The sequence below is a fragment of the Callorhinus ursinus genome, unplaced genomic scaffold, assembly GCF_003265705.2.
Source record: "Callorhinus ursinus isolate GAN/ISIS: 27379988/994484 unplaced genomic scaffold, GSC_fseal_2.0 scaffold5, whole genome shotgun sequence".
NCBI classification, from domain to species: Eukaryota; Metazoa; Chordata; class Mammalia; order Carnivora; family Otariidae; genus Callorhinus; species Callorhinus ursinus.
In genome coordinates, this window is record NW_027397067.1 from 82150457 (window position 1) to 82178278 (window position 27822).

Consider the following 27822-nt stretch of genomic DNA (forward strand, 5'->3'; position numbering starts at 1 on the left):
GGAGCTGCTAAGAGGACAAGGAGCCCATGCAGCCCCGGGGCTGGCCCCTGGCCAGGCCTCAAGGCTGAATGGGCCGCTTCCCATCTGTGTGATCTTAGCAAGCCACATGCCCTCTCTGTGCGCAGTCCCCTGGCCCACAAAGCCAGAGAAAAGCAGAATCCGTCTCCTAGGCTCCGTGTGGAGGCCGACGGGTACTGGCTGCCAGGTGCTGGTGCTCTAGTGACAGGGGTTATGGTGGCGGTCCCTGCTTGGGCTCTCGGAGCTGTTCCGGCGGGGTGGGGGGGCGCGGGGTCCGGGCTCTCTCAAGCTCTCTTCCCCCTCCCAGCATTGAGTCTGCCCACTCACCCAGCTCCCTTCTCCTCCCCCACAACTGACCCCTGACATGGAAAGTACAAACAGGCTGAGGGACTCCTACCCAAGCTGTCTCACCACCCCCACCTCGAAACCAGCCCCTGGCGCCACCTCAGGGCCCTGTGCGTCCCCACCCAGTCCTAGCACTGGGGACAAGCTCAGGAAGAATGCTCTGCTCCGTCTTCTGGGCCCACAGGACCTGCCAGCTGGAACAAGGGGCCTGGGGGGAGGGCGCACGCAGACTCTCCCTGGGCATCCCGCCCCTGCAGCCTCCATCCGCCCCATGGCGCTGGGACTTTTCCCGGTCTCCTGCCCACCATGGCCCCCCTGGGTCAGCTGCCATTGTCCACGCTCCCCCTCCAAGATTGAGTCCTGGGGTGGTTTCAGGACTTCCTCTCTCCCAAAACAGGAAGCAGGTGGCCGTGGTGCATATTCCCTGTCCTTGGTCTCTCTGTGGGAACCAAGGGTGAGGCATTGACCCAAAAGCAGGATGTTCCTGAGGATGGAGCTCGCTGAACCCTGGCCCTCTAGTGACTGCTGGGTCTGCAGAAGCTGATGGACCCAGGACCCACCTGGAACCTTCCAGAAGGAGAGGAGTCATGGGCTCCCACCTGAGAGCAGGTGAGGGGTCCTATGTGGTTCAGTGTTGCCTGACACTCAGGCCTCAGCCTCAGAGGACGCTCCTGGCACAGAGGCGTGTCCTGCCTGAGGATGCACCAGGGGAGCGGCTGGGCTCTGTGGTGGGGCTTCTGGGGCGGGAGGGGGGGTGCCTGGCTGCAGGGTCCCAGAGAATGGGGGGCAGGGGGGCGGGAATGGAGAAACACGGGAAAGCCTCCACATGGCTCCCCCTTCCCCCATGTCCTCATTCCTCCCAGAAAGAGCCTGAGCTGAGCAGTGAGTGTGGAGGTGCCTGTGCCAGGACTCAGTTCTCTTCCGGCTGCAGAGGACGCCACCTGGGGGGCCCAATCCCAGAAGCCCTGATCTGGGAGCATTCATTGATGAGCAAGCCTTGAAGGTGACAGCTGCAGGAAAGCCTTCCATCCATGCGGTCACACAACCCTATAGTCACCAAGTGAAGCCTCGCAGGCACCGCACAGCCTCTGGGCCCAGGCCGGGCCTGACAGTGAACTTACGCTGCAGGGAAGCAGGGGGACGGCCTGGGGGTCGAGCTTCCCCGGCCTGTTGCCACCTATGCAACCCCTGATAATTCACCTCCCAGAAGCCTGGCGGTGGGGCACCTGCATGGTGCAGTCGGTGGGCATCCAACTCTTGATCTCAGCTCAGGTCGTGAGTTCAGGCCCCGGGTTGGGCTCCGTGCTGGGTGTGGAGCCTAGTTAAAACTAAATATATATATATAGCCTGCCAGCAGATGAGCCTGGGGAAGGAGCCTACTTACCGCCTACCTTGTCACAAACTGTAGGCTCAAGGGGCCAGAGGTTAGCTTTTCCAGGTAAATGGGTGTGATCCGTAATTGAGGAACATGCCCACAGGTAAGGAATCAATGTTTCTTGGAAGAATATGAAACGTGATGGCCTGACTCTTGGGTCTCCTCCTTGCTCTGCGTCTGAAGCTTCACTGAGCCCCTGTGTGAGTCCCCACACCTGTGCTCTGGAGCAGCGGTTCTCGACCCCGGATGCCCAGAAGAATCATCTAGGGGCACTTTTAAATCATACCAATGTTAGGTGTCCACACCCCCCTGCCACGAGGTGGGATCCGGGTAGCAGTCTCTTAAGCTCTTCAGTGTTTCAGATGAACAGCTTGGGCTGAGCGCCACTGCCATCTGCTGCCCCAGAAACCTGAGTGACCATTAGGATCACAGGGAAGCCTCTACAATTATGCGTCACTAGGCTCAGCCCCACATATTGCTTCACCAGCTCTTGGGTGGCACCTGGAAAATAATTTTTTTAAGGATCCTAAGGTGATTCTAATTGACCGTTTTATGGTGGTCAAACAGCATCACATGCTCCAGAGATATTGTTCATGAAAAGAAGAGTCAGTCACTGTGGCAAACTTCATTGTTGTCTTAAGAACTTGCCAGTGCCGCGCCCCCCCCCCACCCCCCAGCTTCAGCAGCCACCACCCGGATGAGTCAGTAGCCACCAACATCGGGCAGAAAGATGGACTCGCTGAAAGCTCAGGTGACTGTTGGCATTTTTAGCAAGAGAGTATTTTTTTGTAACAAAGGCATGTACATCGTATTTTAGACATAATGCTGCTGCAGGCTTAATCGACTAGAGCGTGGTGTTAAGCATAACTCTGATTGCCACTGGGAAACCAAACGTTCATTTGACTCACCTCATTGCGTCGGTCTGGAGCCCCGCTGCCCTCACCCTCCCAGGCGTGCCTGTGCCTGATAAACATACTAATAAGGAGATGACATAGTATGTCAGAGACTGGAATGTGCTATGAAAAAAATTGCAGGGCAGAGCGGGGGAGTCCAGAGGTGGGGGAAGAGACCAACTGTGGTATTACAGAGACTGCTGCCCTCCCCAAATGCAGGCGGCACCTGTGACTTGTTTCAAAACCACAATATGGCAGAGGTGACAGGATGTCAGTCCTGCAGTTGGGTCACGTTGTATGTTGGTGACAGGAGGTCACTCCCATGGTTAGGCTGCCTTCTATGAGACTCCATCTGAGCAGACCAGGGAGAGAGGCTCTCTTGCTGGCCCTGAAGAAGCAAGCAACCATGTTGGGAACTGCCCATGGAGGGGGCCACGTGGCAGGGAATGGGGGGGCGACTAGGGCCCAAGGCCAGCCTCTAGCCAACAGCCAATAAGAAGTAGGCCCTCGGTAGCACAGCCCCCAGGAAATGCATCCTGCCAACAAGCAGGGGAGTGTGGAAGTGGATTCTTCCACAGCTGAGCCTCCAGCTGAGAACGCAGCCGGCTGATACCTGACTGCAGCCTGACACGACCAGGCAGAGGACAGCTGAGCCGTGTCTGGACGCCGGGATGCCTGTCCCACAGGAGCTCAGGTAACAAAGAGGTGTTGTTTTAAGCAGCTACGTTTGTGGGAAGCAGGAACTGAATACACATAGGAAGGCAGGTGGGCTCCACCGAGTTGCTGAGCTCTCAGTGGGCAGGAAGTGGGAGTGCGCCAGGCAGACAGCCAGGGAGGAGCGTCCCAGACGAGGGGGCACCAGTGCAACCGGACACAGGCCAAGTGCACGTGCCGAGTGTGAGGAGCAGTGAGGAGCAGTCCGGGGCTGGAGAGGAGTGAGGGAGGGGGCAGGAGCGAGGGAGGGGTGGCAGGGGCGAGGGAGGGGGACAAAGGCAGGAGGGAGGCGGGATGGGGAGAAGGAGGGTACGCAGGGGTGAAGAGGGAGGGGGCGCAGGGGAGAGGAAGAGGCGCAGGGGTGACGGCGCAGGCGCGAGGGAGGGGAGGACGGGGCGGGCGGGGCGAGGGAGCGGGCGCAGAGCTGAGGGGCGGGGCCTGAGGGGCGGGCCTTCCGGCGGGGGCGGCGGTGCAAGGAGGCCCTTGCAGAAATGGAAACGAAAGCCGAGCCGGGCGGAGGCGTCCGCCGGCATACCACTGAGAGGCCCGGGGCCCCTCCTCCTAGAGCGGCGCCGGAAGGGGCGGGCCTCCCGGCGGGCGCCGCGACCCGGCTGCTCGGCTGGGCGGCTGCGGAACCCTGGCGCGGGGAGGCTGCGGCGGGGTTGGGCGAGGGTCCGTCTGTTTCCGGGCCCCCGACCTCCAGCTAGGGACTCGCCGGTTCCCTCCGGCGTCGCTTGGACCCGCGCCGCAGCCCAGGGCAGCGGCCTCCCCGCCTTCGCCTCCCGGGCGCTGCGGGGAGGAGGGCGAGGAGCAGCTCGGAGCGGATCGAGGTGAAGGCGGCGCCCCGGGGCCCTGCACGCTTGGCCGACGAGGCCCTGTCGTTGGCGGGGGCGCATCGTGCTGCCCGTCGGGGCCCCTTTCCTCGGCCTCGACACAGCTCGTGGTTGCTGGCAGGCGGGGGGCCCGGCGGACTGTTGGGGTGCATGTGTGCCTTTGGATCCAAACCCGCTAGTAATCCAGGCTCCCCGAGACCCAGGCTTCTGAAGGCGGGGGGACGGGCCAGCCTGAGTGGGGTTTCCAGGGACCCCGGCTGCGGGGGCTGCGCAGAGCTTGGAGTTCAGGAGGCCTGGCCCAGAGAGGAAAGGAGCTACTCCGAAGTTGCACCGCGGGCACAGCACCCCAGCTCTTGGGGCAGGTCGCTTGAGCGCCTGTGTGCTGCGGCAGGCACTCCCGTCTACGGGCCTGTGAAGTGGGGGACCAGGACCTCGGGTCTACTCCGTTTTTGACTGTTATAACTTGGTGTGCTCTCTGCCGTCAAGCACCTGCCAGCTTGAATTGGGTAGATGAGACGAAGATCTAGAATGATTCCTGAGCACCAGTTCGTGCTGGCTGTGGCCTCGTAGCTAGGGACGCAGGGATGAAATAGCCGTGGTCCTTGCCCTCAGTGCCGGTCCCGGCAGGAAGCGCAGAGGAACCCCACGCACGCCCTCCAGTGGGGGTGGGTACAGGGTCGAGGGTGCCTTCATAGAAGTTCTTGTTTTTCCTCGGTTTACTCCCGAAACTAGACACCAGCCTCTGACTCCAGCGTACTTGCCTGGTGCCGTGATCCTCTGCCCTCCCCAGCAGAGGGCCCTGCATGCTCCTCTCAGCCCAGATGAGCTTCCTTTACCCTCAGTTCAGGCTCCCACCTGATGCTGAGAGCGGCCTCCTCCCAGAACCTGCCTCAAGTAGAGCCTTCGGGGCGACATCGGCCTGAATCCAGACCAAGTGTACCTAAACCTTTTTATTTAGAAGCCAGACTCTCAAACTCCTTGTCAGGATGGGAAATCTCGACAGTCATTTTATTATTGCCTCTGCATGGGGGAGAAGAGGAAAGACCAAGTGTACCCTTTTGACTTTAAGAGAGTTCAAAGTATTTATACCTTAAAACCACTTGGGGGTGCCTGGCTGGCTCAGTCCGTGGAGCCTGCGACTCTTGATCTTGGGAGTCTTGAGTCAAGCCCCAAGTTGGGCATAGAGCTTACTTAAAAAAAAAAAAAGAAAAAAGCTACAGTGTTGTCATGTACAAGAGTCATAAAGATACCCAGATTAAAATGTTGATGGTAAATAAATGGGATGGAAAAGAAGATTCAAAGAAAACTACATCACTGGGAATATTACCACCTAGGGCATCACATTTTGGGGTGAGACAGCCTGTCAGGGTCATGGGCCTCCTAGTAGATCAGGGTAGCCGTCACAGGCCCCAAGATACCTTTGCTAAGAGCGCTGTTTGCAGGGAATGTTGGAAGATCAGAACAGGACCTGCCTTTGGAGCTTTCTCTTTAAAAAAAGAAGGCTTCTCAGTGTTGTGGAGATCTCCCTCACTAGCAGTTAGAGTCTGAAGTTGCTCCAGGCTTGTTGCTGGAATTCCATTAGTTAGCAGTGAGAGAAGACAGGGCAAGGAAGCTCAGGAATAATACAGAAACGAAATAGAAGAGGGATCTCAATGAAGAACTAGGAGCTGTGTGGGTGATGCTCCTACAGACACCGGCGACTGTTGGGTCCTGTTCGAATTTGTGGCAGAATTGGGTGCTGTTAGGTGGAGTTAGGGACAGGGAACATCAGGTGTTTCAGAGGGTGTACACAAGATCTAGTTGATGGAGGAGTTGGCTCTGGTTAAGGGCCCCAGGGAAGACTAGAGCCCGGTTAGGGAACAGGGAGTGGGGGCAGTGTTTGGTGAGTCAGGGAGGCCTCCCTGAGAAGGGCCCATTCAGAGCTCTGAAGTAAGCAGCCAGCCCCATGAACACCTGCTCTTGGCCAATTTCTGGAATCAGCCAGGCACTGAGGCAGGAAAGACTGGGTATGTTTGAGGAGCCTAAAGGAAGCTGGAGGGGAGTGAGGAGTGGGCCAGGTCAGGCATGTATAGGGCTCATAAGTATGAGGGGAGCCACTGGGGGTCAGGGCAGGTACATGATAGGGGTTTGCTGGCTGCCATATGGAGGTGGACCATGGGAGGAGGGCTGGGGCGCCCCAAGTTTGATCCATCTCAGATCCAGGCTCTAGGTGACAGGAGCGTAACTCCCAAAGGGGTACATGTGGGTCCTGCAGCTCCAAAAGCACATCCTCTAGTCCCAAATACAGGAAGTGGAGAAGGAGGGAGAAAATGGTGGGGGGAAAAAAACCTCAATGTGGGGACCACACGGAGTTGTTGGTCCATGGTCTGTATCAGACCCCGCTGGACACAGGCCTGGAGACCCCATCCCTGGGAGAGGGTTAGAGCGAGTGTTCTGTTTGGTCATGTCCAAACAGAACACGCTGTTTGTTGAGCCTCATTGAGAGGCTCGTGAGGTGTCCAAGGGGAGCACACAAGCAGGGAAGGGGCCACGTTCCCTTGTCCGCCCCCCCCCATCCATGCCTTAGCCGCTGCACCACAGCTCTGTTCCTCCCGCACACCTCTGTGATCTAACCTTCGTGGTCTGGCTTCTCCGGCAGCACGAGGATTGGTGGTGTCCTCTCTGGTGTAGGCTTCCTGCTCCAGAGGTCTCGTTACAAGCTCAGAGAAATGAAGAGCTGTGACTAAAGTGAGAGCTTTCGGAAGAATAGGAGAGTCTGGCCCCTGGCCTTTCTCCTTAGCCCTTTCTGGATTCCAGTGGCCCTTCCTCTCTCCTGGGAACAAAGAAAGATGGAAAAGCCCTCGGGCAAAAAGAAGGCACAGACCCCAAAGGCAGAAGGAGATGGGCCAAAGCACACCCCCAAAGCAGAGAAAGCATCTGGGGAGAAAAAGGCAAGCAAGAGGTCCGCTTTGGCGAAAAAGCACAGCAAGGAAGCCAGCCTGAGTCCTGAGGAAGAAGGGCACGTATTTGATGCCTTTGACGCTTCGTTTAAAGATGACTTTGAGGGGGTTCCCGTGTTCATTCCTTTTCAGAGAAAGAAGCCCTTTAAATGCAGCGAGTGTGGACGCGTCTTCAAGCACAAGACAGACCACCTTCGCCACCGGAGGGCTCACACGGCAGGGAAACCCTTCGGGTGTGAGGAGTGTGCGAAGATGTTCAGACACAGCTCCGATGTCACCAAACACCGGAGAGTCCACACTGGGGAGAAGCCCTTTAAATGCAGCGAGTGCGGGAAGGCCTTTAACTGCGGCTCCAATCTCCTAAAACATCCGAAGACGCACACTGGGGAGAAGCCGTATGAGTGCAAGGAATGTGGGAAAACCTTTGCCTGCAGCTCATGTCTCATTCGCCATCGGAAGCGTCACCCACGGAAGAAGCACTGAGTGAGAGGAAGCTGTCTGCCACCCGAGACGCGGTGTTTGTGCTGATGGGAGCCGTTCCTCCTTCGGCATCTGATCGATGCTGGGGGTCCGTGAGCTCAGCGCACCTGTGCCCGGGCATCCCCCGCACCATCAGGAAAATCCACCCAGTGCAGTAAGCAAGTGCTTGAGCATGGTCAAGACCTTTGTGGTCCAGAGCATCTCTGGATCAAGACACCGTGATAATGCGGGAGGGGCTTGCGGCACGGGAGACTCTGGGGACATCAGCAGCTGCCTGTGGGGCTCGCGAGGCAGCAGCTGCTTGTGAGCAGCCCAGCACCTCCCTCTGTGGCCTCTGCCTGTGGTGTCCACTGTGGTTTCAGCCCTCCCACCTGCTCCTTTGAAGACGTGAGTCTGCAGACTCTTGACCTGCCGGGTCATTCCTGCGCAGCCTGGCAGGAGGCCCATGGCCCCGAGCTAGGTAGCAGTGCTCTGCGGTTGTGCCCACGGCGCTGCACCAGACACCTGCTGTCCCCACTCGGCTGGCCATGGTGACAGTGGTTTGTGCTCTGGTTTCCCTCCTCGGGCTGCGGTGCCACCACCATCCCCCACCCCATCCCCAGGAACTGCACCCTTTGTGCATCCCCCTGGCCTAGCCCCCGTCCCAGGTGAGCGGCCTGACTCACCCAGGTGGATCGCTCAGGACCTACATACTGCCACCGTGGGAGATTCCCGCCCTGGACATGTGATGGAGGCCCCAAGGATGTGAGGGCAGCTTCGAGCCAGCCTGCATCTGCCACAGGGGTCTTCAGACATGAGGCAGTGCGCTCTGCCCCCCGGGGATCGGCTCTCCAGGTTAGTTTCACTTCCTCATGCCTGGCCCCCAAGTTCCATCTTATCCCCCGGGAAAGGCCACATGCTATGCCCAGCCCTGGTTTCCCCCTGGAGTGGTCTGGATGGGGCCCTGTGCTCTCAGAGTGGTGCAGTGTGTCCCAGAACTTCTGACAGCGTAAGGGGGACCCGGTGACTGTCAACCAGGAGGTAATGGGGCTTTGTACTAGGAAAATGTTGATGCCTACACTTTCAGCTGTTTGGACCCCCAAGATAGCTTTACTCTTTGGGGATTCCATCCTGCAAGAAGGTCCTGAATCGGGGGAGACACGTTTCTCAATGAGGGGGTCACAGACACCAGAGGGCAGATGCTCCCAGTGGAAATGCTTCTCCAGGTTGGCAAGTGTTTGCTCCTATTCTTTCTAAAAGCTGTGATGTTATGACACGTGAGCTGGGCACCCCTGCCCCCCTCCCCAGCGCAGCGGGCCCTCCCACCTGACGCAGCTCGCCCTAGGTGTGGCAGGAGATCCAGGGGGACGCACAGTGTACGGTAAAGGACATTACTGGGACATTCCGCAAACTTTGTGTCCACACTGTCCACTGGGTGGCAGAGCTGCATCAGTTTCCAAGTTCCTGCTTGGCTTGCGGCCTGTGGCCCTCCCAGACCTCGTCCTTGTGAAAGATGCTCCCTAAGGTTTTCAGGGACACAGGGTCATGATGTCTGCACTTTACTGTCAAATGTTCAGCAGAGAAACAGAGTAACAAGACATGTATCCGCACTGAGTGATGAAGCAAATTGAACCCGGGGCGAGGTTGGCAGACATTTTCTGTAAAGGGCCAGATAGTAGCTGTTCTTGGCCTTGTGGCCCTAAGGCCTCTGTCCCCGCTCAGCTCCGCTGTGACATGCGACAGCAGTGAACACACCGTGAATGAGCCTGGCCGTGTGCCACCAAAGCTGTATTTACAGAGACCAGCGGCGGCCGTGTTGGGCCTGCTGTAGATGGGGGGGTGCGTGAGGGTCAGCCCGACCCATGTGCGCTCGAGTCCTCCAGGACTGTCTGCTGGGGGGCGAAGCCAGGCGCAGAAAGCCGAAGGACACCCTGGGAGGGCCGCGGAAGGGCTCCGAGCAGTGTGCCCTGGTGCCCATCTTGGGTGCCAGAGCGTGGGCTGTGGACACGGCACGCACGTCCAGGGGTGTCTGCGTCCTCTTCAGCGTGGCTTGGTTTGTCTTTACTACGGCCCTCTGACACACTAGGACGTGTGTGTTCCCGTGTAGCATTCGCTGTGTGATCTGTATCACGTGTTACAGCCCATTTCCCCATCCCTAGACATGCCTGGTCTACACCACTGCCTATAGGTGTGGTGAGCAGAGCCTGACTGTGTCCTAACGGGCATGGGGCTATTTCTGGTTTCGGATGTTATAAATAATGCTGAGATAAATACCTTTTCTGCATTTCAGGCCGAGAGGATGGGTCCCCAGACACGGAATGCCAGGTGGAGATCCTCGGAGCTGTGTGGACCGGGTGCCCCAGCGGCACACGGACGGCAGGCTTGCCCTGGCCTCTCCGGCAGCAGGCAGGTGGGTCTTCATCATTGCCAGTTTGTTAGAAGAGAGGGAAACGCACTCTGACCCCATGGCTTTGGTTTCTAGAGAGGAGATGGGTGGTGAAGAACACAGGCTCTTGGGCCAGGGCTTAGCGACTTGAGCCAGTGCCTTTTGGCGATGTGGGACTTGGGGCATGTCCCTTAACCTCCTCGTGCTGCCTCCATTTCCTCAGGCGTGACATGGGGATGCTTAACCTGACTCAGTGAGTCAGCACGTGAAGTCCTAGGTGCAGGGCTGGCTCCCCCCAAGTGTTTTAGGAATGTCAGCTCTGGGGGCACCTGGCCAACTCAGTGGGTGGAACTTGGAACTCTCGATCTCCGGGTCGTGAGTTCGAGCCCTGCGTCGGGTGTGGAGCTTCTTGCCATGTGTTTGTGTTCTTAGCAAGGCGGACATTTGCTTGTAGGCATGGGAGGCGGCCGTGCAGGCTGACAGCCCTCAGTGCCTCTCCCAGGAAGGCTGCATCAGCCCGGAAAAGAGCCACAGAAAAATACTTTTTTAAAAATTAAGACTTGGAAATTCTTTTTTGAATATAGTTTACAGTCATGAGAAGAATCACAAAATCAAACTCAAATCAGTGAGTGGCCTTTTCTGCCTCCTGTCGCTCAGGCAGCTTTGAGGGATTTCTGTTGTTCTTCAAATAAAACTCCTGTCCTAGGAAAAAGAAAACCTTCTCAATAACCTGACTCAAATTAAAAAAAAAAAACAAACATGATGAGAGCTATAAAACACTCAGACCTCACTGACACTGAAAATAGGACTCGTCAGAGCTTCTCTGGGCCACTGAAGCCACACGGGGACGTGTAGCCCTAAGAGCTTCAGTCCCGTCAACGGACGAGCTAGAAATCAGAAGTTATAAAAACAACAGCGTAACAAATGCAAAGTGGCAGGGCGCCTGGGTGGCTCAGTCGTTAAGCGTCTGCCTTCGGCTCAGGTCATGATCCCAGGGTCCTGGGATCGAGTCCCGCATCGGGCTCCCTGCTAGGCAGGGAGCCTGCTTCTCCCTCTGCCTCTGCCTCTCTCTCTCTCTTTCTCTCTGACTCTCATGAATAAATAAATAAATAAAAACATTAAAAAAAATGCAAAGTGGCAGAGAGGAAATAACAAGTGGCAGAGTAGCACGGCCCGTGGGAACGGAGGCTGTCTGGGGCAGGAGACCGGTGGACATTGGTTGCTCACAAGGACCGTTCAAGCTGACATTGCCCAGCAGCAGCGTCCAGGAAGAGAGCAGGAGCCACCAAACCATCACGAATGCAAAGGGGATGTGACAGCAGGTACGTCAGAGATCAGGAAAGACAAAACTCAGAGCCAGGGAACGTGAGCACAGATGAGGTAGGGAAGCCGGCCCAAGACCCCGTGCCCGCCGCACAGAGTGTGTCCGGAGTCTAGAGTCTTCCCCAAAGAATGCAAGACCAGATGGCGCACAAGTAAGTTCAAGAACCCATTCCGGTCCTCTACAGACTCAGAGATTGAAAAGAGGAAACACCTCACCTTGTTTTATGAGCTGGGACGGCCAGGATGTCCGTGCTCTCAGCGGCAGAGGCTCCGAGCACGGGGCGGGCAAGCCTCGCCCACAGGGCAGGAGCGGAGCAGGGGACCCGGCCAGATGAGGCCTCTTTCAGGAAGGCCAATTTGGCTCAAAACTGATGTGATTTCTCACATCAACAGATGGGGGGGGGCATATTACCATCTGAATAGTTACCTATGTGCCAGAATGCACCATCCATTCATGATAATAGACCTTCATAAATCAGAAATGTAACAGAATTGTCTAAACCCGTACAGAACATCTCCCAGCGCCTGGAGCAGCACTTCGGCCTAGGGTCCCGTGTAGCTGGTGTCCCCTCCGCCCGCAGAGCACAAGAGGGCCAGCCTCACAGCTCCCCCTGCGCCCAGAGCCAGACCAGGAGGAAGACACACATAGGATTACAGTGGAAAACCCTGAGCGTGTTTCTCAGCAGCTGGTGCCACTGTCTATGCAGAATCCGCATGTCCGCATGCACTGAAACGGAAGGGCTGAGCAAGGTGTTGCGAGAGGGTCAGGGTCAGGATCCCCGGAGGCCCAGGTGCAGAAGGGGAAGCAGGGGCTCATCAGGGAAGGGTTGTAGTGGGCACTCGCGGTGGCCGTCGTGGATGCAGCTTGAGTGTCCCTCGCCAGACGAACAGACACAGGACACGTGGCGCTGCCAGACTTGGGCACCGCCGCCAGCCCTGAGGGAATGAAGACCCAGGCTGTGGCGCACGAGCCTGAGCCTCCGAAGCCCGGGGCTGAGCGCCAGAAGCCGGCCGGGGACACTGCTGTGTGACCCGTTCTCGGGAGGGGCCGGAGGCGGTGCCCCCCCCCCACACACACACAGCGGCGTGGTAGAGGCCCTCCGGGGCCAGGACAGGGGAGTGTAACAAGGCCAGGGTTGCTGCTGGGGGATGGTAAGAAGGCTTTGGGTGCAGGGCGTGGGGACAGGTACATAGCGTGGTGAGTGATGCCACTAACTGTACACAAACGGTTGAAATAATAAACACCATGTATATTTCCCCACAGTGAAAAAAGTCCGTTGAATTTGCTGTGCTATTAACAAAATGCAGTTTTAAAAAGCTATCAGTTCACTTTAGCAACAAAAATAGCATTTCCTAGCAAGTTAAAGATGTGCTATACCGTGCGAGCCCAGAAATTTCACTCATTAAAATACCGTAGTGAGCTTTTTTACATACGCACTAATATAGTGCATGTGGAGTGTCAGAAAAATTGGAAATAACCCAAATGTGAATCAACAGTGAAGTGGGGCGGAGGGAGAGAGGAGCCTGGCCCCCCTCGGGCAGAGGGCAGGCAGGCGGGTGTCTGGGTCCTAAACCACATGGACCGTGAGCGGGGCTTTGAGCTGCTCTTGCATCACATCATATTCACCCGAGGTTTACATGCGTTTGAAATGTTACATTTTCTAACTTTCTGAACTTTTGGGGGACATGAGCACTTTCCCCCTGGTTCTGTTGCCGTCCAGGTCTGGGGTGCATGGCTCGAACCCCTGCCGCCAGCGCTGGCCAGTCCGGCTTCCACGGTGGTGGGGGGGCCGGGGGGAGACACGCATGTCCTCACCTGTGTACTTGTAGCTTCCCAGCAGCCAGCCGGGTAATAATTGCATTTCTTTGTTCAAAAGCTAATTCTTGTCCTTTTCTGGTGTGAGAGCAGATCACCCCAGTCCAGAAGTTCCTGATGAAATGTGCATAGAAGTGAACCTCCAAACTAACCAAACTGCCCCAGTCCTGAGCCCCAAGGAGGAGGTGAGGAGGCCCCTGGGTGAGCAGAGAGGAGCCATCTGAGGGACGGGTGGGGGCACGGGGCCCCGGCAGGAAATCCGAGCTGGGGGGGTCGGGGGGGTGCGGCAGGTGGGCTGAGTGATGCCGCAGGTGAGCAGCGCCTCCCTTCTCCTTGTCTCCTCCCAGAGCCCCGTGAAGGCAGCAAACTCCCCAAACTCCCGAACTCGAACTCCTGGTGGGGCCTTCCCCAATGTCTCCAAAGGCCACAGAATTCACACCTCTGGCCCCCGCCCACCCAGGAAGGCAGTGCTGACACCACCCAGCCTTCTAGGAATGTGCTGCAGGCTGAAACCCCACAGGCGACATCAACAACTTTCCCAGCGTCCTGGGGATGTCCCAGAGAAAAGCCTTTTCCAAATGGGAAACCTTTAGGACGCCCCGCTGATCATGGTTCTCTTGCCGGAGAGCACCCAGAGCAGCACCTCGGCGCCTGGCCCAGTGTGGAGGGCGCTGGGATGGCGGGGGCCACGGAGGACACCTGCAGATGTCCCAGGGACATGACGTCGATCATCCAGCAGCATCTGTCCCTACGGGGCTCCTGCCGGCCTTGATCTGAGGGAAGGTGGGAGCCAGCACTGTGGGAGAGTGGGCAGTGAGGGCCACAGAGCAGACAGAGCTCGGCTTCCTCCTCTCCCCACAGACTGGGGGACTCACCTGTGACTGGGTCCGCTGCACTCCTAGGGGAGGCTGTAGGCACCAGGGTGTTACCTGGGCTTGATTTCCAGTGACCTCTTGTGTCCATCCCCAATCTGGACACCAAGCTGTGATATTCCTTTCCCCTGCAAGTGACGTAGGCCCCAAGACATGCCGCAGAGTATGCAGGTCCGAAGGCAGCCCTGCAGCCTCGGCTCCAGGGAGCAAAGCCTGGGGATCCCCAGTCCTGGTGCTCGTGGCAGAAGCCTGTGGCACGGGGGACACTGGGACATTTGCTCTGGAGCAGTATCAGCGAGGGCAGGGTTCTCAGCCAGGACGTAGGGGTAAAGGGGGTGTCCCCAAGGCCCAAGGAAGCCGTGTCCCCCAGGCCCAAGGAGCCAGAAAGGGAATGGGCTGAGGGCCAGTTCAGGATGGGAGTGGCCGCGAAGATGATGGGGCAGACTGCGTGTCTCCTACCCAAGGACATAGCTCTGCTCTGAGCGGCAGCCCGTGCCTCCAGGGACCTCTGTGTGCTGAGTGTAGAGTTGGTGGTCTCCTGGTGTCCTCCTCACAAACTCCAGCTGCCTGTTCCACGAACCACAGGGTCCTCGCCTTGACCAGAGTCCTGCTAGGACCCAGACGGGGCTATGCGGGCCAGTGGACGCTGCTGCCGGTGGTTGTCTGCGGTCTCTGTAGACATAGGCTTCCCAGGTCCCTGTGGCATTCTGGTTTTAACAATTGCGTGTTTCCTGATGACTCGAGCACTCGGCTACTGGGGTTGTCCTCACCCCCAGTGCAGTGCGCGTCCCTGGGCTATCAGAGCTCTTTCACAGCTGCTGGTCGTGGTGCGGGAAATGGGACTTTCCAAACAGTCCGGTCTGATGAACGTCGACTCTATAATCTCTTCAGTTCCTTCAGTCCTCAGTGAATGTGTTCTGCATCTGGGGGACACATTCTGTTTTGTCTTATCCGAGTTCTGTGGTTTACTTTCCACGTGGTGCTGTCTCCATCCCAGCGGATGTTGCACCAGTGCCGGGTACTTTCCTGCCGCCTCCCTAGCATTTACCCTGAACACGTCTTTGTCCTGCTGCTTGTGGATAATATGTTTTCTCCTGTAATAAACATCTGTTCTGACCCATTCACTGGGTCCCGCTCATCTCCCTGCAGTTTGGGGGTGCAGTCGGGACTCCCCAGGGCCTGCAGAGCCAGAGATCCAACTGGTCACTGCCTCCAGATGCGTCTCTTGGGGGCTGCCTCACATTAACCAAACTTGTAAGAGAATGATATAAACCAGAAAAAAATCTGCTGACTTAGGATGAAAGTGAGCCCTCATGGGACAAAATACTATGTCCCTCCAGGGACACGGTCTTCCTGGCCCCAGATTCTGGAAAACTAGGGGTTCCTTGGTTGCTGATGCCTGTAGTCATAACCCTGGAGGGGATCTGGGAGGCCCCTCGCCTGCTGCCCTGTGTTCTGAAGAGCCCGGGTCGGCCCACCCTCCCCTCCCCTTGCTTACTTTGCCTTCCACAGAAGACCTGTTCTCCTGAGGGCAGTCCTGCCCCCCAGAAGAAGACGTGGTAATACCTGGAGACATTTTTGCTTGTCGCAGCTGAGGGGAGGTGCTACTGACATCTGGTTGGTGGGAGCGGGGAAGCTGCTCAGTGCCCTGCAGAGCACAGAATGCCTGATGGCAAAGGACCTGGCCAAGGATGGAGCTCCAGGTTAGCCCCAGAGTCAGGTGATGGGCGGGGGACACTCACGGGCAGGACAGAGAAGAGGCGAGCTGTCCGCGAGGGGGAGGCCAGGCAGCTCTGCAGAAACCCAGACGCCTGACAGGAGGCCTGTGGAGGCTGAGGAGGCTGGCGGCGCCGCAGGGCCAGGCCAGGTCCCCTGAAAGTGGGACAGAGGCAGGCGGGCATTAGGTCAGGCAGAGGGGAGCGGCGGGGGATTCCTACAGAACCTGCAGGGCTAGAAGCCTGCAGTGTGGGGTGAGTGAGGCCGCTGCAGCCGATGGCTGCACTAATCCTCGGCAGGGATGGGAGGCTCCAGGCTGGCTTCTGCCGGTTTCCCAGCTCTCATCCCGTCTCACCACGCAGTCACGGAGTCCACTTGTCCCTGATCATGCAACTTCTCTCCTGCCTGGCACCCGCCCTGGAACCAGATGCTGGGATTCTTGGGCTTGGGCTCCCCTCCCTCCGCCCTGGGCATCCCTGCAGCCCCGGGGCTCCCTGGCTGGGCGTGGGTCCTGCCTTACTGTCCTCGTGCTGTCCACCTGGCTGGGCTCAGGGCCAGCGTGGGCAAACCAGCCCCTGGACGTCCTTCCTGCTGGACTAGTTCACAGAAGCCTATTCCGGCTGTCTGCTTTTCCTAACAAGGAGTGACGCTGACTTCTCTCTTTCTGGGGTTGTAAGAACAGGACTAAAAACGAGACTTCAGGTTCACATCAGGAGGAATTCCATGATAAGGTTTGGGAAATTTTGTAACAGCCACTCCTTAGGCCCTAGAGTTTGGGAACAATTTTGGTGGTAGGGCAGTTTAGAGGGGCGTTTGAGACACCCCCCAAAAGAAGAGAATTTGTTCTCAGCTAGCTCCCCAGCGACTGATGGCCGTCCAGCAGAAACACCGCGAGGGAAGAAGGGCGGTACGGACGATGCTTTGGGCGCAACTTTTCAATTAATTGCGTCTACAGCCAGCTGCCGAGAGCTCGGGGGCGGACTGCGGGAGCCCGGCACCGCCCCGGGCGGAGCAAAGCTGGCGGCCGCCCAGCCCCTCGCCGCGCCACGCAAAGAGCCGGCGGTCCTCCGGCGCCCAGAGCGTCCCGGAAGTGCGCGCGGGCGGGCCGGGGCGGGGCGCGGGCGCACTTCCGGCCGGCGCGCGGGCGGCCGCCTCCCGCTCGGAAGGTGAGTGGGCGCCGGGCGGCTGCGGCGGCTGCGGGGATGTCCGGCCCGCCCGCGCTCGCGCGTCGTCCCCGCGGGCCCCGCCCTGGCCTCACCCCGCGCCGCCGTGACCTCGGCCGGGGGGCGCAGATGGGCGCCCTGGGGCGCAGAGGAGGCCTCCGCGGCGTGGCGGGCCGCAGCGGGCGCACCAGCCGCCGGCGAGCGCGGGGTCCGTGTGCGGGTCGCCTCCCCACGCGCCCGGAACCGCGGGGACGGAGCCGGCGCTGTGCCCACTTCACAGGTGGGGCACGGAGGCTCAGAGAAGTCCGAGGCCGGGGGCGTGAGCGCCGGACCTCGGCCGGGCAGCCTGCGCCCTGCCGCCCAGCGCCCCGAGATCGGGCCGTTCCCCGCGGGGTTCAGGCTCCAGGCCGGGAGGAGAGGGGGCGGGAAGGTCTGCTCCTGGCCGTGGCGTCTCCGTCCCCTTCGCCTGCAGCCGTTTGCAGCAGTGTGGGCGTGGAGCCTGCGCTCGGATCTTGTGCCGGTGGCCCGGTGGCCCGGTGGCCCGGTGGGCGGCCGTGCGCGCGCTACCTGTGCGAACCAGGGTGGGGGAGCGTGCACCTTCCCTGATAAGTCCCGGGAAGCGAACCGAGTAACTTGAGCTGAGACTTAGGAGGTTGAGGGCCCGCACCCAGACGTCATGACAGCAGCCCCACCCTGCGTCCACTTGTGTCCACTTCCCTGAGTGTCCGTGACCCTTCCCATCATTAGGGAATGCGGTGTGCCAAGATGGCCCAGGCGCTGGCGAGGAGCCCTGTGGAGGCTGCCTCCCCACCTTGAAGCAGATACTGTTTGCAACCGTTGCTTAATGTACTTTAACATTTGTCCTTCCTGCGTGCCCCCCTTCACACCCTAATGAGGAATCCTGCTTCACCACAGTGCAAAAGAAAAATTCTTCTCACACTGGATCAAACCATACTTGCAAACCAAATTAAAGCCGTACCTTCGGCCCCAGAGGAGGCTCAGAGCATGGTGGGCTGCTCGTATGGTTTCTAGCCTGCAGCTTCTGGGGCTCTGCAGCGTCAGAGGAAGGCGGTTTTTCTCTCAGGAATTGTCTTGTTAAGATTTAATCGAGAACGTTCATGCTCCAGCAGGTATAGTGCGGTTTCTCACCCTTCTCCAGAGCCAGCAGCCCACAGCTGTGCTGCGGGAGGTTCTTCAGGGAGATTCCACCTGCTTTAGGATCTGGGTTGGGAGAACATTCCAGACCAGACCATTGCTCAGATGAGCGCCTGGGCTTGGTCCCTGCGGGTGTGCTGGTGCTGTCCACGTGGCGGAATAAACATACCAGGGGTCCAGCTGCTCTCACCCCAGGCCCCACACGGCCCCTCCTGGCATCCTTGCCTAGCCGCCCCCCCAGCTCCCCTGTGGCTGACCAGCAGCTGGCATTGCCCCCGCCCTCCACTCATCCCTCTGACCCCCCTCATCCTGCCATGGTTTTCATTTCCCCAGGTCCCAGGTGTGCATACCTTCAGCAGGCCTTGGGGAAGATGGCGACCCTGGGGGACGGTCAGGAGCCCCCTCGTGTCCCGTCCCCTGTCAATCTTGCGTCACCAGGGACACCTGGAACCCACCACCGCGAGGCCCGGCTTCACCTCCACGGTCATCAACACGGTACTCACCCTGCACTCCCTCCGCCTCCCTACACCACTCGCCTGCCCCGCACCACTGGCTGCAGGCTGGAAACAAGGCAGCTCCCTGGGTGCTGGGGCTCCTGCACCCTCGCGCTTGGGTCGGGACGGGGCAGCCGTGGTTGAAGCCGGAGGCCAAGCCTTGTGAGCGATGGCTCTCCACGGTCCCCTGGGACTGTGTTTGGGGGGTTGGGGAAGAGCAGCTTCAGTGGTGGGGCCCTTTGTCCCCCATCTCCCTTTATGAGCCTTTGCTCCGACCCCAGGAAAATAGCATCCAGAGTTCTGGGCAGGCTGGTTTGGGTTGGGGGCCCCCGGGACCTGCAGGGATGGAGCTTCCAGCCTGTCTCAGCCTCCTGGCAGGATCTCAGGATGTCAAAGGCATGGAAGTAGCCCATGACTGGCGGGGCGCCAGGGGCAGAGAGGTGTCTAAGCCCATGGCATGTGGTGCCCCAGGGTCTTGCTCACACTCAGCCATCAGAAAGTCGCAGGGGCTCTGTCCATGCCCCACGTGCCACAGGAGGCCTGGCCTCACTCCTCACAGCTGAGGACACAAATGAGCTGGTGACCACCAGGTCAAGGACCTGGGTGTGTTTCATTTCACCTGTGTCCTAAAGAGCTGGCCCTGGGCTCAGGGGGTGGGGCTCGCTCTGTGTCCAGGGCTTTCACTCTTGGCGAGTCCCGGCATTACAGGGAGTGACATGATGACGGCTGAGCTGCGCCCACTCTGTGCCTAGGGCTCTGTGCGGGCTGTCTTAAAGCCCGGTGGCCACATTAACAATGAGGACAGCGAGGCCCGCAGAGGTCACACACAGCTAGGGAACATGGGATTCACCCCCCAGTTCAGTCCAGGATTGGAACGGGAGCAGTGAGCCACGCCATGTGCTGTGCCTGGCTTGGGGATCTCTCCCGGCCTCCTGCCCATTCCCGTGGAGGCCAGGCTGGGGGTGTGGGGGGTAGGGAGCTGGGTGCTGCCGGGAAGGAGCACATACTCTGCAGGCCTTGCTGGTACAGGTGCCTCTCCCTGCAGGGTGGTTTGAGGGCCTCCCCCAGGGCCCCCCACCCCCTGTGGTTGTGCCCCCTGTCCCCATGCAGTCAGGATTCCGGGCCCACTCTCCACCTCCAGTTTCTCATGCCACCTCTCAAAACAGCCTGGCAAGGTAGGGCCTCCTGTCCCCATGTTTCTGACGGGGACATGGAAGCCCAGACATGAGCCAGTGGAGGCCGGTAGGATTTAGAATACATCAATGTGACTCAAGCCGGGCCCTCAAGCCCGCCTCCCCCCACTGGGCCCAGCAAGCTGGGGCTCATGGCTTCTAACTGGCAGGATGTAGGACTGGAGAGGGGCTGTCCCCAAAGACATGCAGACCTAGCCAGTTCTGCTGGATGAGAAGACTGGTGCCCAGGATGCAGGTCCTCCTGCCCACGCAGAGTGGGGCTGCCCCTGATCCAGCAAGAGCTTGGAAGGCCGGGCTGGGTCCCCTGAGCCACAGCCAAGTGCGCTCAAGTGCCTTGAGCACAAGGGGCCTTGCCCAGTGAGAGGGAGTGTGGGCTGCAGCCAGCAGCTTCAGCACTCTCTGTTCTATTCAGAAACGGGGGGGCGGGGGGGTGGGGAGAGGGGGGTGGCCTGCCTGCAAAGGAAAACAACCAAGATTGACCCTAAAGAAGAGGGGGCGGGGCCTCCAGCAGGCTCTGAAGGAGGAGGCATGGCTGGAGGGTGATGGAACTCAGGGAGGTCCAAGGGGCCAGAGGGAGGAGAGGGGTTGCCTTCGTCCCCTCCTCGCGGAGAGCAGCCCAGCAGAGAGAGCTGGGCCCCATGACCAAGCTGCTGTCCAGGGCAGAGGCTGCCCCTCACGGTCGACCTCGTTTCCTTTGCTGGTGAGTTCCTCGGTGCCCCAGGGGCCACACGTGCCCTCAGAGGAAAGACGCCAGCATCTCCGGAACCTACCCAGGGCCCTCCCGCCAGTGAGGCCCGGACTTCTGGAGCCCCAGCCTCTCAACTCCCAGACCAGAGTGGGTGGGGCCCGCCCTGCAAAACCTGGGGTCCCTCCTGCCTGCCTCGGGGCTGGATCCTACCAGTCTCCCACGTCACCTCACACAAGAGCCAGTTTCACATCTCTGGTAGGGCACAATGCTGGAGGGGGGCAGAGGGCATCCTTGAGCGGGGACCCATCTGTCAGCTAGAGCGGGTGAAGGGAGCAGCATGGGCACAGGGCACCCGGCCTGGTCCCTGGGGGTGGGGTGGGCATGAAACTGGAGCAAAGAGCTGGCGGCCCCTCCTCCCCGAGCCTCCAGAGCAGGGAGTTAGGCGGGTGGGGTGTGGAACGGGGCAGAGACATTGGGAATCAGGGCTGTGCTGGGCTGGCCAAGGGGCCTGGCATAAGGCTGTCCCTGCCAGAGCACAGGCTTCCAGAACTCGTTCTGGAAGGTATGGTCTGGAGCCCTGTGGCAGGAGGGGCAGGCTGTGGGCAGGAACAGGACGAGAAGGACATACCAGCTGCCCAGAGGTGGGGAGGAGCCATGTGGCCAGGGCAGCGCTACCCCCAACCAGGGGCAGGCCTTCCAGGTAGGGTGCCTGGCCTTGGCACTTGAGACCTGAACTCTGGCTGTCACCCGCCCCGACTCTCTTCTCCCCATGTCCACATCCAAGCATGGGCTTTCTGTGCCATTTTACAAAAAAGGAGCGTCCCTTCCAGCCAGAAAAGTTCCCCCTGCCCTCCTGGCCCCTAATGCCTTCCCCTGTGGTGTCCACGAGAGCCCCAGGCCTGGGGCCTCCACTGAGGCAGAGCAGGGGCTGTGTCACAGCCTCCCTGGAGGTGCCCGGGGTTGGGGGACACAGCCCAGCCAGGGCCCCGGCCTTCAGAGGTGGTGGTGAGCGGCTGGAGGGCTGGGGGAGGGGACTGTGAAGGTTGTAGCCCAGAAAGGCCCGTGTTCCCAGAACTGCCCCCCACTCCAGAGCAGGCAGGGAGTGCCTAAGGCCCCTCACTCTGGGAAGGAGTGTCATGTGGCTGCGCCCGTCTCCTTTTGTGGCTCCTGGGGAGCACCGGCCCCACGGGACCCCCAGGAGGGCAAGGAGGTATGTTGTGTGAGGAGCAGTGGCATTGTACAGGCAGCTGGGCGAGGCCTGGGCTAGATTGGAGAGGAGGGGGAGATGAGCCCCCATCCCCCTGTGCCCCCAGACTCCCCTGGCTGCGGCCCTGAGGCGCTCTCCCGGCCACTGCAGGAGGAGCAGCTGTCCGACCTGGATCTCCAAGATGTGGAGGAGGTCCAGATTGGCAGAGACACCTGCTGGCCAGGTGAGTGAGCAGAACCCCCATCCGGTCCCTGCCCGAGCGCACTTACCCATGGCCGCCACGTGCCGGGCTCTCTGCAGCACCCACCGCTTCGGGCACCATGCTCCCCGCACCCCTGCACCTCACTTGTCTCTGCCTCAGTGCTCACTTCTGTCCTCGATGGCCCGGACCCCTTCCCTGAGCCCCAGAGCTGTAACCAGTCAGCATCTCCCACTCAGCAGCAGTCCGCCACCAGGCCAGCGGCCAGGGAGTCATCCTGGGTCCCCTCCTTCCCACCGTGTAGTGCCCTGGACCTCCACTAGGTCCCCTAAATTAAGCTCTGGTCCCCATCCCCTTCTCCCCACAGCCTGGCTGGGGCAGCACTAATTCCGGCCCTCAGCCCCTTGCCACATCCCCCGCCCCATGGAAGCCCTTGGGATGCCCCCTTGGGGTCTCTGTCCCCCCTTCCTGGGAGGTCCTGGAGGTGTCAGGAGCTTCACAGGGGGGCAGGCCAGGAGACAGTTGCCACCTAGACTCCATCCGGTTCTTGGCAGTGCCGCAGGGGGGCGGCCACATCCCTGCCGGGAGCCTGGCCAGCACCGACGCAGGGGGCTCTGCCACTGGGCTCTGGGGCTAAATCTGTGGGGGCGTTGTCCCCCAGGTCTGCCCTCACCCTGGCCCCCAGCACTGCCGCGCTCCGTGCTGGTACCATCAGCTAGATCGGCAGAGCCGGGGTCCGGCGGAGGGGGAGGCCGATGCCGGGGTGGGTGCCATCGGCCCCTCCATGTCTCCTTTCAGACGCGGAGGCAGAGCCGGAGCAGGCTCCGTCATCTCCCCATCCCCACCATCCCGAAGACGAGGTGGACCCGGCCGGGGGGGCACTGAGGACCCTTCTGAGGAACCTTCCCCGCAGACCCAGGTGTGGGGACCGCTTTGGGCAGGAATCCGGCTTGGAGCGACCCACGGGCCAGCTGGCGGGGACGGCGCCTTGCTCCCAGAAGAGGGGCCCGTGGCGCCTGACGCTGCTGCCCCAGGGAGCCTCTGGGCCGGCGGCGGAGCCCGAGCGGGCCGGCGAGCCGGAGGGCGGCCGGGGGTCGGGGCCCGGGGCCCGGCAGGGTGGCCCGCGGGGCGGGAAGCCGCACCGCTGTGAGGCCTGCGGCAAGAGCTTCAGGTACAAGTCGCTGCTGCTCAAGCACCAGCGCATCCACACGGGCGAGAAGCCGTACGCGTGCCACGAGTGCGGGAAGCGCTTCCGCGGCTGGTCGGGCTTCATCCAGCACCACCGCATCCACACGGGCGAGAAGCCGTACGAGTGCGGCCAGTGCGGCCGCGCCTTCAGCCACAGCTCGCACTTCACGCAGCACCTGCGCGTGCACAACGGCGAGAAGCCGTACGAGTGCGGGGAGTGCGGCCAGGCCTTCAGCCAGAGCTCCAACCTGGTGCGGCACCAGCGGCTGCACACGGGCGAGAAGCCGTACGCCTGCAGCCAGTGCGGCAAGGCCTTCATCTGGAGCTCCGTGCTCATCGAGCACCAGCGCATCCACACGGGCGAGAAGCCCTACGAGTGCGGGCAGTGCGGGAAGGCCTTCCGCGGCCGCTCCCACTTCTTCCGCCACCTGCGGACCCACACGGGCGAGAAGCCCTTTGCCTGCGGCGCGTGCGGCAAGGCCTTCGGCCAGAGCTCCCAGCTCATCCAGCACCAGAGGGTCCACTACCGGGAGTAGCGGGCGGGAGGCCGGGCCCGGGAGGGACCAGGGGGAGATTCCGGGGAGAGGGCTCCTGCCTCCCCCTCTTCCTGATCCGCACAGCAAGCCCCGCGCGCCCAGTGGCCCAAATAAATTCCTTTTAACGGATGGAAATGGGAGTCGCTCCTGCCTGTCCCCGGAGAGGCGTGGCTGGCGTTTGGTCTGGGGGGGGGGGGGGGCACTGACGCCGACCTGAGGCCTGACTGAACCCGGAGCCACAGCCGCGTGTTTGCAGGTGTCGAAAGCCGAAGTGGCGCAGGCGAGGTTAGGGGGTGGCTGCCCGAGGCAAGGTGCCTCCTGTCCGTTAGTCTGAGCCGTAGGTGAAGTGGCCCAGGCTTCACAGCTGCCTCCAGCCCCCAGAAGAGGGGTCCCAGGATGTTCGCCCCTGACAGGCCTAGACCTCTGCAGCTGTGGCCAGGCCTTGGCCTGTCCCGGTCCCTCCCTTGGCTGCAACTCTTGAGCCTCACTTCCCCAGTTCCAAGCCCAAAGGCCTGTGGCTGGGCGGCCTCACCTCTCTGGGCCACACTCCCAGGGCCCTGTGGCCACCAAGCACTTCGGACTGCCTCGCCATGCGCCCCCCTCCACCTCAGGGGGAGAGCATATGTAGGGGAGAGGAGTAGAAGTCAGGCAGTCTCTGGACGTCGGCTTCAGGGCTCAGGGCACCTCCTTAGTCGCCTTTGCTGGTGCGCTGTGGTCTGAAAGAGAAGGGAAAGCCGCCTTCTCCCAACTCTTTCCTCCGTCTGACACCGCAGGGGTAATGTGGGGCCGCAGCGCTCCAGCATCCTGCACGCACAGCCCCCCCCCCCCGGGGCTTCACAGGGAGCGGGGGCGGCAGCTGTGCGCTGGAGGGTCATCCTGCCACCTCTGCGGGGAGGCTGCACTCGGATGCCAGCACCGAGACCGGTCCTGGCAGGCGGCCACAGACCCCGGTGCCCCCACGCACCTGTCGACAAGGACTGGGTGGGGTGGGGCCTGCACTGGTCAGACCGGGCCTTTTTGTTCTGTCAGCCGTTCAACTGCCTGAAGGAGAGGGCGGCCCGTTTCACTCAGTCTGCTAATTGAAATGTTCATCTCATCTGGAAACGGCTTCACAGACAAACCCAGAATAATGTTTGACCAAATAGCTAAGCACCCCATGGCTTAGTCAAGTTGACACATACAATTAACCACCACAAGCAAGGATAAGAATTGTACTTCTGCCATAGGATTGGCCTAATTCCTCCTGCTACAGATGTGCTCTCACACACACAGAGGACCAGCAGAGCACGGGCCGGAGTCGGAGGTCCACAAGTAGGAGTTCCAAACCCACACGGCCTACCATCCGGAAAATAATTACACCCTTTCCCATGATAATTTATTACGTTTGTGCATTCCTGTCTCATCCACTCAGTAAACTTTTTCTTTTTTTTTAAGATTTTATTTGAGAGAGTGAGAGCGAGCACAAGCAGGGGGACAGGCAGAGGCGGAGGGACAAGCAGGCTCCCCACTGAGCAGGGAGCCCCACGCCGGGCTCTATCCCAGGACCCCGGGATCATGACCTGAGCCGAAGGCAGAGGCTTCACCGCTTGAGCTACCCAGGCGCCCCTCAGTAAGCCGTTCTTGAGCACCTGCACTGTGCTGGGCGTTCCCCACCTAGGAGACGGCATCTGCGCGACGAAGCTTTGCACGCTGAAAAAACCGGCGGCGGGTTGGACGGCGGCGGAGAGGAGAGCGCCCCGGGGCAGCCAGGCTGAAGTGCCGCGGAAGGAGCAGGTCCCCCCCTCCCCGCAGCGCCGCCCGCTCTGTCTGGCGCCCCTAGCGGCGGAGCCTCGCATGGCGGCACCGGCCGGGGGAAGCGGGTCCGCCCCGACGGCCTGGGAGTGGCAGGCGGTGCGGGGTAGGGGGGGCGTGCAGGCCGGCCTGGGAGCGCGGGTGGAGGTGAGGGACAAAATTTAATGTCTGGTGCCACTTGCATTGGAGTGTTACTAACAAGATAAATGCTAAAAGCCACAATTTAGTCAGTGTTCAGATAGATGGCCTCAAGCGAGATTTTGCTAGAAATCCTCACCCACATGCAGCTGGCACTCCAGAAGTCACGCCGGTGTTTGTGAGCCTCAGACACGCGACCACAGGTGCAGACCGGCCCTCAGTCAGGGCTGGAAACCGCAGTGCGCTCAGAGACAAGGTAGGTGTGCTGTCCAGGGACCGCAGGGGCTGGAGCTCTGCACGCTGGAGTCGGGGGCGAAGACCTCAAGAACGCCACGAACGTGCGAGGGGTTAAGCACGAGCTCAGGCTAGGTCCAACATCAGAGATTCACACTGGAAAGAACCCAGTGAGTGCACTAGACATGGCGAAGCCTTTGGTAGAGGGTCAGGCTGTCGGGGGATCAGAGTTCATGAGGAGAGAGAGCTTCTGAATGTAGTGAATGTGGACAAGCATGCTGGCTCATAGCGGAGTCAGGGAGGGCACCGCGGATGCAGGGCTCGTGGACAGGCACCGGTGGTCTGCACTAGAGAGAACCTTGTCACCGTCGCCATGCGGGATATAACCATCAGTGAACACTTTTAGCATCTGAGAAATGTCAGTGAGAGGATCCGCACCCACCCCGCAGCGCAGGGTCACAGCAAAGCCTTCAGGCAAAGATCTCATGCCCCAAAACACCAGCACCGTCACCAGGGAAGCAGCAGGAGGTGCAACTCTCCTTCCCTCATGTTCCCGATGCCACGCCAGGGCACTAGCTCCAAAGGGCTGTGTGCCTCACCCCCATGCTGAGTCCAGCCACCCTTGGTCGCAAGAAGCAGAGCGCTGTCTCCTGTCGCCGCTACAGGCCCCATCAAGAAGCCCAGGAGAAGGAGGCTTCTCTACAGTCTTTTCAGACAGTGGATACATTTCAACCATTTTTCCGAGCCTTGCCCTCCCTTTTGTTCAAGTTGTATCTCCTCCTGGGAGTGGCTTCACATACCCCCTGTCTTGGCGTTGGAGGTCTCACGCTGAGCTCAGCGAATTCTCATGAGGCACTGGCCTCCCATAAGACCCCTTGCCTTGCGTTTTCTAGGATCTTATTTCACGGGGTGTGAGCACCCACTGAGGGGCCACGCGGTTACATCACCTGGGGAACCTGCTGGAAAACACAGCTTCCCAGGCCCATCCCCGGGGAGACAGACGAAGTAGGCCTGGGGTAAAGCAGGGAATCTGGGTTTATTTCCAGTAAGCCCAGTGACGATGACAGCGCTCCAGGCTGGGAACCTCTGGTCTCACCTGCCCTCAAAGGAGGAGCACCTGCGTGGGCAGGTTCAGCTCAGACTCCACCTGGCCAGGCCACTGGGACTGCTGCACAGACAGCTCTGGCACGTCCAGCTGTTCCAGGCCAGGCCTCTCTTCTAAGCACTCGACTCCTTCAGCTGGCTGCAGGGTTCTTGGACTGGCCATAGCGGTGGACGGCGATGCCCGCACCCCAGTCCGAGTCCAGGCTGCAGCGAGCACGGCCTCCGTGGGCCTTGCCTGCTGCCCTCCGCCATTCCTCCCCTGGACCACTCCAACCACCCCCAGACCAGGGGGTCTTCTCGAGTCAGACGCTGGGTGGGGTCCCTCGCTTGCTTGCCAAAACCCTTACTACGGCCTTCAGGGCCCGACAGGCCAGGTCCCCTTGCTCATCCCCTTCCGGTCTCTGCCTCCCCGACCACTTCTCGGAGGCTCCATCGCTCCGAGCAACCGCGCACCTCGGACAGCTCCAGGCACTCGCACCCGCCCTCAGGCTCTCCGGCGCCCCCGCGCGTGTCCCCCCGGAAAGTCCTCCGAGCTTCCTCTAGCGCCCGGAAGTGCCGGTGGCGCGGAGCGGGACTTCCTGTGGGCGGGGCGCGCGCCGGCGCCTCCGCGGGGTCGGGATCCAGCGGGCGGCGGGGGCCAGGTTGCGCGGCGTCTTTGGGCCTTCGGTCCTGCTGTCGCCGTCCGATGCGGCCGAGCCCGGCCGGTCGGAGCTGCGGGAAGGGACCGGGGCCGGGCGTCGGCGCAGCTGCAGCGCGGGGCGGGCCGGTTCCCAGTCTTGAAACTCCGCAGGCGGCGGCCCCCGGGAGAGCGATCGGACGGCGGGTGTTGGCGCAGAGCCGCCGGTGGGCCCTGGGCCGCAGCGGCCGCAGCGCCCGCCGAGGGGCCAGGCCCCCAGGCTGCGGGGACGCCGCGCTGCCCGCGCCCGCCCCAGTCGTCGTCCCTCGGGCCGCAGATGCTGAGCGTCGGGCCCCCTGTCTGAGCGGAACTGAAGGCCGCTCTTGAAGGGGCGCAGGTTTTAACAGACGCTGCAGTAGCGTCTGGG

General features: G+C 60.6%; 2 protein-coding genes and 1 long non-coding RNA gene across 7 annotated transcripts; 2 read left to right on the forward strand and 1 right to left on the reverse strand.

Moving 5' to 3' along the window:
• Positions 1 to 1842: 1842 nt before the first annotated feature.
• LOC112823450 (uncharacterized) lies at positions 1843 to 3581 on the reverse strand. Its single transcript, XR_003208062.2, has 3 exons — positions 3245 to 3581; positions 2647 to 3019; positions 1843 to 2239 (listed from the first exon to the last, which is right to left on the reverse strand). It is a non-coding gene; the product is annotated as an uncharacterized lncRNA (long non-coding RNA).
• ZFP41 (ZFP41 zinc finger protein) lies at positions 3004 to 15094 on the forward strand. Of its 4 annotated transcripts, none has more exons than XM_025871240.2 (5): positions 3004 to 3325; positions 6817 to 8431; positions 9867 to 9986; positions 13163 to 13286; positions 13449 to 15094. In XM_025871240.2, the coding sequence occupies exon 2, from the start codon at positions 7007 to 7009 to the stop codon at positions 7598 to 7600; it is 594 nt and encodes a 197-aa protein (XP_025727025.2). In that variant the 5' UTR covers positions 3004 to 3325; positions 6817 to 7006; the 3' UTR covers positions 7601 to 8431; positions 9867 to 9986; positions 13163 to 13286; positions 13449 to 15094. The 4 variants fall into 4 exon arrangements, with proteins under 4 accessions (XP_025727025.2, XP_073749429.1, XP_073749430.1 ...); XM_073893328.1 differs by lacking the exon at positions 3004 to 3325 and adding an exon at positions 3932 to 4175; XM_073893329.1 differs by lacking the exon at positions 3004 to 3325 and having other exon boundaries at positions 3932 to 8431; positions 13195 to 13286.
• A 1709-nt stretch (positions 15095 to 16803) lies between these two features.
• GLI4 (GLI family zinc finger 4) lies at positions 16804 to 23647 on the forward strand. 2 transcript variants are annotated; one of them, XM_025871238.2, is made up of 4 exons: positions 16804 to 16855; positions 18341 to 18502; positions 21696 to 21812; positions 22587 to 23647. In XM_025871238.2, exons 2-4 carry the CDS (start codon positions 18379 to 18381, stop codon positions 23510 to 23512), a joined length of 1167 nt encoding a protein of 388 aa, XP_025727023.2. In that variant the 5' UTR covers positions 16804 to 16855; positions 18341 to 18378; the 3' UTR covers positions 23513 to 23647. The 2 variants fall into 2 exon arrangements, with proteins under 2 accessions (XP_025727023.2, XP_025727024.2); XM_025871239.2 differs by lacking the exon at positions 16804 to 16855 and adding an exon at positions 16996 to 17132.
• The last annotated feature ends 4175 nt before the right edge of the window (positions 23648 to 27822 follow it).